The 11,456-nt window shown below is 37.2% G+C and overlaps 1 protein-coding gene across 2 annotated transcripts; it reads left to right on the plus strand.

The window, feature by feature from the left end:
* The first annotated feature begins 1,987 nt into the window (after positions 1 to 1,987).
* C1HXorf38 (chromosome 1 CXorf38 homolog) lies at positions 1,988 to 9,768 on the plus strand. Of its 2 annotated transcripts, XM_072427121.1 has the most exons (7): positions 1,989 to 2,239; positions 3,536 to 3,670; positions 4,406 to 4,528; positions 5,579 to 5,728; positions 6,901 to 7,101; positions 7,215 to 7,341; positions 8,071 to 9,768. In XM_072427121.1, the coding sequence occupies exons 1-6, from the start codon at positions 1,994 to 1,996 to the stop codon at positions 7,317 to 7,319; spliced, it is 960 nt and encodes a 319-aa protein (XP_072283222.1). In that variant the 5' UTR covers positions 1,989 to 1,993; the 3' UTR covers positions 7,320 to 7,341; positions 8,071 to 9,768. The 2 variants fall into 2 exon arrangements, with proteins under 2 accessions (XP_072283230.1, XP_072283222.1); XM_072427129.1 differs by lacking the exon at positions 4,406 to 4,528 and having other exon boundaries at positions 1,988 to 2,239.
* Positions 9,769 to 11,456: the final 1,688 nt, after the last annotated feature.

The following is an 11,456-nucleotide window of genomic DNA, read 5'->3' on the forward strand; positions in this document are numbered from 1 at the left end:
TTATTATTAAACAGTATTTATATAGCATAAACATATTAAACAATGCTAAACAATAAATAAGGGTTCCAAATGCAGACAGATATGAGCAATCACACGGGAGGAATCTGCCCAAAAGAGCTTACAATCTAAGGTGGGGGAAGTTGATATTTTGTTGGGTGTATTTTTTTTTTTTTTTTTTAATATGGTGAGAGTCCACACTAGAGTTCCTCTATATTTAGAAAGACCAATTATTACATTAGGCCTCGGTGAAAATTTTCCTATCATTTAACCCCAAGGTTTTTTCACCCCCTGGACCGCTTGTGTAAAAAAACTGCTTTTATAGCAAAGTGTTTGCACCTCCTGCAGCAAGTAATTTTTGTATCTCAGGTCAGTATAAGTGACACCAATGATATTTTTGTCAAGCTGTAAGGGTGACATTCTTCTCACTGGTCATCCGTAGAAGAGGCATTCCTCCCACTGACCATCACACTAATATACTGTTAGCTATCACTCTAGATCAGGGGTCGGCAAACTCTGGCCTTTTGCCAGATACGGCCTAGCTGGTAGTTCGTTCTGGCCTGACACCCCCTGGCCGATCAGGCCTAATGCTTCGGAGCTGCGGGTTGCCGGCAGATCGGCCATGGGGAGTTAGGAGCTACTGGAGCCGTCGGAGCTCGGGTGCCACCCCCTTGCAGTTGCACTCCTATTTACCGCAGTCCGCTTTGATGCATCCACCGCCGCGGTTAATAGGGAAGGCTCCCTGAAGGTAAATCCCTCTCCTCTGCAATGCATACGGAGGAGAGGGATTTCAAATCAGGGGGTGTTCCCTGGTGGTGGGTGGAGCCATTTAGGAGTGTCCGGCCTAGTGTGCTCTGGCCCACCCCATAAATGGCCTAGTGGCCATAAAACGTTGCTGACCCCTTCTCCAGATGAATGCTCTTGGTAATTGTCTCCAGTTAAAATCTAGTGTGTGCAGCAGTCCTTCAACATTGTTTAGTGACTCGCAGTGGCAGATTAATTAACGATTGACCAGGAACAATTGCTTGAACTTTGGAGGAGGATGCAGTGGGGTCTCCTCTGTATAGTCTGTACAGCACTTCTAGTTTCACTAAAAATTATTACAAATCCAGCTAAATAAATCTGACATCGGTATGGTAAAACGATTGAGACCTGGGCTTGTGTATAGCAGCCCTCCAATGTAGTCTAGTGACATGCCATGGTGGATCATAAATAGATAGGGAACTAATGCTGTCATTTCCCATGGAGGACGCATCGGGATGCCTCCCACTTGTCCTACTCCATCCCCTCTCCATAGAACAGAACAGTGCTCATTTGTTGGAGGAAATCATAAAACATTGTTTCCACTGACATAAATCTGACATGTACATATCTTTAGGGAGTTCTAGAGATAATAAACGCCTATCACCAGCTACTGGACGGATAAATCTACCGCCAGGGATGTCTGTTATAGACAGATGTTCACCATTGTGCATGTGTGCATATGTGAAGAGAAAATACACCTACATACTTACATCATTCAGCTGCCCATATATGCCACTGTATTATTATTATTATTATTATTATTATTAATAAACAGTATTCATATAGCACCAACATGTTACACAGCGCTGTACATTAGATAAGGGTTGCAAATGAGAAATACAGACAAATACATAGGAGGAGGCGATGACCCTGTCCAGAAGAGCTTACAATTTAGGAGGTGTATCTGTACAATCTCAATTTACCTAACTCAAATATAATGAGTGCCTACCTAATCAATAAAATCCATTGATCTCCTAGATTGCAAGCTCTTCTGGGCAGAGTCCTCTCCTCCTCCTGTGTTTGAGTTTAGTTTATAGAAGGGATATCAGTAAAATAAGATCAGTGATTGATAAGGGAGGCAGCAGCTACACCATCCCATACACTAATCCTATGGTGACTTCACAGCCAGCGATGTGACAATGGGGTGTGGTTAGAGGTGCCCCGGAATCACTCCCGTCCTGTGTAGTGTTCTATGTCCCCGGATGTGTATAATATAACACTATATGATACACAAATCATGGCGCTCACCAGTCTGCTGCTCAGATTAAACTGTGCGGAGTACAAGAACTGGATGAAGGCCGGCTATTGTCTGCAGATCTTACAGAGCCGCCTGCAGGGATACATAGACGTGGAGATGCAGAGATTCCACCGACAGCTCCGACAAAACATGGCTGCCAGGCAGAGACATACCTGTCAGTGCAGGAGCAAGGGGAAGCAGGTAGGTGATCACAGGGTGCCATGTCCAGCCAACAAATCAAATAATTCAGATCATAAGACGGGCACAAGTGTGATTGAACTGCTTGGAATAACTAATAGTTGAAAGCAGGAATGGGATCATTAGTGAGTTGTTTTTGGATTGTCCATTTCTAGAAATTCTTCATTTAGAACAATATAAGTGTTGTCACACAACTTGTGTCATCACATCTACTGCTATATAGAAGCCTTGTAACGAACGTGAGACTCTTGTTTGAAGTTGGTGATCTGTGTGGCAAACCTGATTGTGAGTGGCATGGTGGCACTGGGTCCAAGATTCAGATCTCAGCCAGGAGGCTATCTGCTTGGAGTTTGTATGTTCTCCCTATTTTTGTGTGAGGTTTCTTCTGGGCAGTTTTTATCCAGATCTCAAAATTGTTATATTAAGTTAGTTAGCTTCTCCTGAAATCAGCCTTAGACCACTATAGAGAAAAATTTCGATCAGGCAGGTTGGGTATTGCAGAAGGCACAGGTGATGTCCCTTCTACAATAAAACATGTTACCTGTCTGATCACTGTCTCCTTCTTCTGAACTGTGCATGTGCTGGGTGCCAGGATATGTCGGGTATCCTGGCATTATCCAGGACTGCTGGGACCGTATAACATCATCCTGGCCAATCAATATGTCCGATGATTGGGAACCTGGTAGGGGAGCAGAAGAATATGACCGTGCCCACGATGGAACAGGGACAGGTGAGTGTATTTAAAAACGTGCAATCAGGCAGGTAAAGTTATTTTATTGCTGAAGACATACAGCCTGCCAAACCTACCTGGTCGCAGTTTATTAAAGTAAGAGTCTAGATCCACTTTTTTAACATATGAGTAGGGACATTTCTAAGACGTCTCAACATCAATGGCTGATAAGCAATTACATTACTTTGAATGAAAACAGGATTTTAACAAATGTTTTGGGGCTATTTTACATTCCTTAGGCAGTTTGCTTGCACTTTTTTATGTAGGAATGATTTAGCCTAAAGTGTGTACTGATGTAATAAAATATTACCACCAATGTGCATGGCTCCCAGGGATATCAGTAAGAATGTGCCTGCTTTCCAGGTTACAACTTTATAAAACAACATATTTTTTATAGAAGATCAAACAACTTATGTACATATATGATTGGTAAATATGAAGGTTTTTTGGAGTTTGACCTTCCGCTATGCACTTTATAAAACATGATCTCTATAGAGCTCTGTAGGAGAATTATATACTCTAATACATTCAGATATTTAGGTATTTCTTGTTTTTTTATCCTGATCAAGTTCCAGCCTAACTGCGCTGTGTGTAAGGAGTGGAAGGAGCACATTCTAAATCACCACAACAACAAAAATGGAGAAATACATTGGGGGAACTGTAATCCATCGCTGTGGCCGACACATTACTGGGAAGTGGCAAAGGTAATGTTGTGTCTATGTACAAAACCTATCATTTCTAGTTTTTTAATATTTAGAATGCATACCAGCACATAAAGGAAAAGCTACCAAATCTGATCAGGATTTGTACCAAGGAAAATTAATAAATAGATGCAGAATTATTGTAAAGGTGGCCAGTATTCTACAGACTAAATTACATGTTTAAGTATTTGATGTCAAGTTTTTTTATGCATACATTTAAAAAAAAAAGGAGTTATTTATTTTAGACTTGTATAATATTTGTAAGGGCAGAGTCCTCTCCTTCTCCTGTGTCACTGTCTGTATCTGTCTGTCATTTGCAACTCTATATAATGTACAGCTCTACGTAATATGTTGGCACTATGTAAATACTGTTTACAGTTTATTAATAATAATAATAATAATAATAATAATAATAATACCTTTACACAAGTAATACAATCTGTGTATTTTTGATACATTTCTAGCATTTTACCTTTGTAAGGGGAATTCACACTTATGTGTGTCCTTCTAAGTGTTGTGGTTCTTCTCCTCACATTTATTTTCAACAAGTTCTTATTGTACCTGGCGCAGCAGCAGGGTATCAAAGTGTTCTTTGCTTTCTTTTTTGTAGAAATAGATGAATTTTTTTTTTTTATTTGCCCCTGTTAGGCACATAGACATATCTCCATTATTGCATATCATTTTTTAATTTAAAAAAAAAACTTTTTTTTTTTTTTTACTTCATTTACTATTTTGCAGGTATATATGCCACGTGGACAAACTAATTCCAAAGGACCTCGGCAATGTGATGCTGCAGCTCTACTTAATCTAATCAATTCGTGTGATCACTTTAAAGTGTCAAATATTACAAAAGTTAGAGAGGTACATGTTTCATTAAATGGAAGAAGCTATTGCATATAAAGTGTTTATAATATTATTAGTGAACATTTCAAAGTATAAAGTAGGGTAATCCAAAGTGTCATGTACAGTACAATGTAGAAAGTGGGTCATGTCTAGTATAGTGCAGTGTACAGAGTGGGGTAATGGACCATGTCATGTTTAGTGCAGTGTTTGGAGTGGGGCAATGGGCTATGTCTTGTATAGTGTTCTATAGTGCAGTGTACAAAGAGGGATGGACGATGTCTTGTTTAGTGCAGTATACACAAAGTGGGAAGATGGGGCATGTCTCGTATAGTGCAGCACACAGAGTGGGACAATGGAGCATGTCATGTACAGTACCCAGTATCGGTTGGGGGGTGCCACGTTTAACACAGTATACAGTGTGATCATAGGTGTATAAGGTATAGGTAAAATAAAGCTCTGTGTCAGTAGCTTACATCACACAAGAGTGTAGATGTGCTACCCCTCTCTCTATTATTTTCCACCAATCTAAAATCTCTGTATGGAAATCAATGGTTTACAGAATGCAAAACTTTTTCAACCATTATGTGATGTTGCATTTAAAAAGTTAAATATTTTATTATTCCTTAGCTTAATGAGATTTTGACTGTTAACCTGTAAAAGACTGCTTCAGTAACTTATTAACCTGTGGAATGTATTATATCAACCAATACATCAGCCCTACGATTTTTTCCATAAGTTTAAAATGATTCTGTTAACGTAGTTTTGCTTGTTTCTGGACAAGAATATCCAGAATGTATAACAGTATGTTACATATTTTTGCAACAGCGATAGAAAAAGTCCAATATTATTTTCATTTTCAACTTAATATATGTTACATAGCCTTAAACAAGAAACAGAAAACTTTTGGGAAAAATGTAAAACCTCCTGTTTTGTGATTGAGGCCCCACTGTAGTACCATAAGTGTTCCCTCAACCCACATTAGCCCTTTGTTTTATTGGGAATCCTCTTTATATATTGTAGCAGACATCATCTCTGCAAGGTTTGTGTAATTTATTATCTATATCACAGGTTATAAAGTGTAGAAATGACTTGATGCACTCCTCTGACATGAAAGTTTCCTCTTCTTGGCTGGATGACTTTGGACAGAAGATTCAGGAATTAATCTATGAATTTAGACATGTGCCCAGTCTTGTAAATGAAGCTGACCAGATACAAGAGGTAATGTAGAAGGGTTTCATGCAGAGGTGTAGTGGGGCGGGCAGAAACTTCGCTTTTTTCGGGAATGGCCATGTGTGCCCACTCTTATTTTGCAAAGTATTCTTTGGTGATCCGTGGCTCTAACCGGTCCGCTCCCTGCTGCGGGGTCAGGAGCAGGCAGGGGTGTACTGACCAGAGCCGCAGACCATGTCTATCGTATAGAATTGCAGGCTCAGGGCGGTGGGCGGGTTGTCTCTCTGAACAGAACCCACCCACTCTGTCACCCCAGGCTCAGACCTGCGATGGGAGAGTGGGTGGGTTCTGGTATCATGACGTCACTCTGGGGAAAGTTTCTTCCCCTTTGAGTGACACATAGGCAGGGGTGTAGTGGCGCAGGCATGTTTACATAGATAGTACTGTGCCCGCTCTTCTTTAATTTTTAACGACTACACCCCTGCTTTCATGTAGACATACATGAGTAAAAGTAGAACAAAAATCAGTCCTTTAACAACAGCAAGCGAAAATAGAAAAGTGGTCTTTATTACTGACAAATAAGTAAATATTTAGCCCAAAACATTGGTGGTTTGGATGGAGTGGAGGATCAGCTTATGTATGTACAGTGTACAGTATGTAGGTATACATAAATTATACAATATTTTGTTTTCTGCTCTGGAGTCAGCTTTTAGAACTTCCAACACTTGTTCACAGCTTAAAGGCTTTCAATTTGCTGCTTTGATGAAAGAAATCTATTTTAAAAACTCAATAGTTCAAAGAGAGGTTTACATATAGAAGTGAATGATTCATCACTAGTGACAGCACTAGCTAACCTATACCTATACCTCACACATGGCTGTGTGGTCCCCAATACAATGTGAGCATATTACATTTATTACATAGTATTAGGCTCAACATTAACAATTTAGATGTGCAAAAGTCAGGGGTGAAGTGCAGTTCCAATGCCCAATAAATATTTTTTCATTCAACAAACTAAAAAGTTACATTGATTCAAGAGCCCCCAGTAAATGTGAAGTAAGTTAAAGCTGTGCTACTTTGTTTTCATTGCTGACTTGATTACACAGCTCTGAAATGCCATACATTATATTTGATGCCCCTCTGCCCCTACTACTACCAAATTATGTGATTACATGACAAATTTTACATTTATATTTTATTATCCTGGTTTATACCTTCAGGTCCTGTTAACAGATTGGTCTGTTGACAATTTATCTGTATATGAAGTTGATGGATGTGTTGCAGATGGAGGAGAAAATTTCTGTATAAGAAACTCATCACTAGATGGCTTTTCTCTAAATGAACTTGAGATACAACTTGTAAGCCAGCTGCTGGAAGAATTATATCTTCAGAAGGAAGAAAATGGGGCTTTGTCAGAGGAGGTGAGTATAAAAGAATGATGCTCCTAATTTAGATGGGGACTGAAGAGAAAATAGGGAGGGTTATATATTATAACATATATACATATATATTTGTACATTGTCTTCTTTTGTAGGACCAGGATTCTGTAAGAAAAATGAAGACGTTCTTAACAGAAAACCAGGATCTTTTACCAGTTTTCCAAGATGATTTGAAAAAACTTGAACACCTGCTGAGTTAACATCTCACATTTTGTGATTAAGGTAACGTGTGGTGTACTTCTGTTGGATAAAATTAAATGTTATAACACCTAGGTCACCTGGGACCTTTGTTTATTAACAAATCTCCTGTTTTGATTGATTAACCTGAACTTTATGTTAAAGTGTATCTGAACCAAAACAGAAAAAATATATTATATTGCAGTAATCACTGGATTACTTTACTTTTCTAGGTTTTTTTTTTCTTTTTTTACCCGGTGATTCAACTAGTAACATAGTTCTAGTCCTGAGGTGACAACCTTGCTCCTTTATAGGTACAGTCCAATGAGATAGATATTTATTTATTTGTTTAATTAAAGGAGTGAATTAGGAAAGGATAAGGTGATGAAATGTTCAGGTTGTCATGAATTCCAGCAGATTATTTGTATCCATTTCATTTGTGAAAACACCACAAAAACTAGACAATTTTTAGGGTGTTAGTAGATTGTTATTTTTGTTTCATTATATTATCATATTGTATTCCTGTGTAAGAATATATGGAGCATGTTATAAATTTATGTGCACAAGGACTGGTGTCCCCGAAAAGGTACATGACAATGGGAGCACAGTACTTTTATTGGAATCAGATAAAACCTGGACACTCAGTTATAGTATTTTTGCAGGGAATTGGTTTAGCAATTTATAAGGCTTTTATTGGACTGAAAATTATTATTATCAAGCTGTATTTTTAAAGTGCCAACATATGTTTATTTTATATTCTCCCCCTCTCTTTAGGTTGCATGAAAATTGGAGAGGACAACATTGGAGAGTGAAAAGTCAAATTAAATGCCTGTATGACCTGATTTAATAAAGCTCTACAAGACTGTGGAAGATAGACTTTGGAGAACCTAAGTGATCTAAAATTGAAAACATTTGCCAAGTAATAGTCAATGATTTTTAAGAATTCCAATTCAGGTTTGCTGGATTACCCAGGGTATCTTATGAAAGTCTATCTTGTCTTACATTGTACTACTATATATATATATATATACTACACTCTAATGTATACATAAACACACAGTATGACTATTACATTTAGGATTTATGTACAAAATACATCCATTTATGTTTGGATAGGATTCATACAGAACTTAAAAGTGTTGCTAATCACAATTCCTTAATGTGTAATGAGCCGTTACCCTCAAAGTTATAAACTAAACAAAGAAAACCAAGGACAGCTAGGGTTTAAGTGCAGCAAACAAAACATATATTATTGAAATCAGTTGAAAATAGTCAATATCTTATATATAAATTTAACAGCATTTCATATGGTCTTTCTCATATATAGGTGCATGGGGAAAAAGACTAAAAGGCTAGAGAGTGATACCCCTAAAAGATGTTTGAGAGAAGAAGGAAGAGAAATGTCCTGTAACCCGACGCGTTTCACCTGTGGCTTCTTCAGGGGTTTGAAGAACATTTGTTCATAGTTTGTAGGGGATACACAACTCAGCAGCACTTCCTGCATGCCCAACTCTGCACGCTACAGGATTTCCTCTATGCCATATAAGATACTGGGCTGTAAAATCGGCTGACCCTTATCTATTTTGCGACATCCTTTAAAGCATTAACCTAACTTTTTTCAAACTATGAACAAACGTTCTTCAATGCCCTGAAGAAGCCAACCTGTAAAACGCGGATATGAGACTCTTCCTTCTTCCCTCTAACACCTTTTAGGGTTATCCCTATTTAATGTACAGCGCTGTGTAATATGTTGGCGCTACATAAATCCTGTTTAATAATAATAATAATAATAATCACTGTCTAGCCTTTTGGTCTTTTTTCCCATGCACTTATAGATGAGAAAGACCATATGAAATGCTGTTAAATTTATATATAAGATAATGACTATTTTAAACTGATTTCACTAATAATCGTTTTGTTTGCCATACTAAAACCTTAGCTGTGTTTGTTTTTCTTTCTTTAGGATTTATACAGAAAATCTGATTATGACCTCTGTATGTGTTTTTTACTCATTCCAAAAAATTAAAATTGGAAGCCTGATCTACCTGCCCTTTTTACACTGAACACTGACGTGATGGTAAAAACTTTAAAAACACTTAATATGTTTACAATTGCAAAACCATTTTTAGAAGATTGTAAAGCTCTTCTAGTTCTATTTATAGCTGTGGTCCCAAATGGATTTTGTCATAAACTTTTAAAGGTGCTTGCAATAGTGGAATTACCTCCAAATGGAGAGGATCCAGGAATTCTGTGCTCATCTTAAACTTATATATACATAATAATGGTGTCAATGTTACATACTATATATGTATTATACTTCTACATTCTGTGCTTTGTTCAGTCCAAGTTTACTCAAATTAAAATTGACTGTCCTGTAAGCTGTCCCTGTGAGCTTCAGATCAATTGTATTACTGCGACATGCAATAAAACATTTTACAACTGTTTTAATAAAGTTATATTTTGAGATATGAACATGGTATTCTGTTATTTTCTGTTTTGGCATACCAGCAGGGTATCAAATGTGACTAAATAAAACAAACAAAAAATGAACTAGAGCTTTGCAAACTGTGCCTCGTTTGTGTCTAAGAACTGGAATTTTTAAATCACAAAGCAACAAAAAAAATTTGTGATGTAGTAAATGACAGCAAATACAATATAGCAGCATTAAAGTTGGTATGAAAAAGCAAGGAGAAAATTGACCCCCTATAGTTCTGTATTCCTAATGGTAACTCAAATGCACCACACCAGAGCGCTCCAGCATAATATGCAGCAGGTTTGTGTATTGTGCTTTCTACAGTACAACTTGTACCACTTCTATTAAGGGGCTGTCCTAATGTCATTACATAGTGGGAACTTAGCTATACTGGTAAATCATCTTTAGTGTGTCTAGTCTTTAGTCATTTTTTTCTTTATGTATATATATATATATATATATATACACACACACACACACACTGTGTATTTAAAAAAAAAAAGTACAGTATGAAACATTTCTGGACTGGAAGGATTGTCGAGTTGTAAAGCCACATCCTCTGATCTTAAATCTGATGACATCAGAGTTTTGGAACTTTCCCCTTTGGGGCTGCTCATACCAAATATACCAGGTTTCACATAGAGAATCAAGAGTTACATGTTAAATCTACTGTCTAAAATCTGGAGTGCATATAGTGATCTCCTGACGTCGTTCATCAATCCATAGGAAAGTATGTCACAGTTCTCACGCCCCCCTCATTGGACATAATGGTGCTATGTGTACAGTGCTCATTCGGTCATCTTTTACTGGTAATAATCACGAAAGATTAATTGCAGCGATAGAGATCTGACCCGTACATAGCCATAGTTACTGAAGCATTCAATTTTATTGAGAGTAAAAGCATAAAACACAGTCTTCCTGGGTATGATCATATGATGTTCAGGTCCCATGGCAGGGTTAAAGCCTTCATTCTGACTAATTAATATAGGAATCTGAAAAGAAAAATAATTTTTTAATGTTTTTGGGGAAAACAAAAATTATTGAGAGGGATGCGAATATGTTCTATAAACAGACAAAGGAATGTTGTCCGGAAAGTGAAATACGTTAACATTTTGATTCCTAAGAAAGGTAATAATGGCAAGGAAAAATGATTTGAAGAGAATTTAAAAGTTTAGATTTTGGAGGGTTCAAAGTCAAGAACTGTAAAATAAGTAAATGTCTGGTAGGGGTGGCAGATGAATGGTCAGGACATGTGTCTTAAACATTGAATAAAACATCCAGTTCTTTGATTTAAATGTAAAACTAAAGGTCAGAAAGGGCTCCATGTTAAAGCAGTTTTTACAGGTTTTTTTTTTTTTACAGTTTCTTTAGTTACAACTTCCATTTTTGTACCAGACATATTAATACATAAGAAGGTATATGGCAACATTCTGAAAGAAAGTTTTGTTTCACCCACTTGGAGATTGAAAAGTCCTTAAAGAAGCACAGATAAATCTTAGACAAGCTCATATGATTTAAAGCTATGTACACATGCCAATCATTGAACATTTTGTATTCAATGCGCACAGTACAGAACGTATTGTCCTGTAAAAGGCAATGTGATTGGCCAGGGAGGGATGCATGATACTTTTATATACATTTGATTTTCCTGGATTGTATTCAAATTTATTAGGTTTATGTTCATAAA

Source organism: Pyxicephalus adspersus, chromosome 1 (assembly GCF_032062135.1).
Source record: "Pyxicephalus adspersus chromosome 1, UCB_Pads_2.0, whole genome shotgun sequence".
In the NCBI taxonomy this organism is placed as follows: domain Eukaryota; kingdom Metazoa; phylum Chordata; class Amphibia; order Anura; family Pyxicephalidae; genus Pyxicephalus; species Pyxicephalus adspersus.

Coding starts and splice junctions, on each gene's coding strand:
- C1HXorf38 (XM_072427121.1), top strand. CDS start 1,994: ATGTCCCCGGATGTGTATAATATAACACTATATGATACACAAATCATG. Junction 5,729..6,900: donor AAGCTGACCAGATACAAGAG/GTAATGTAGAAG, acceptor TTATACCTTCAG/GTCCTGTTAACAGATTGGTC. Junction 7,102..7,214: donor ATGGGGCTTTGTCAGAGGAG/GTGAGTATAAAA, acceptor CTTCTTTTGTAG/GACCAGGATTCTGTAAGAAA.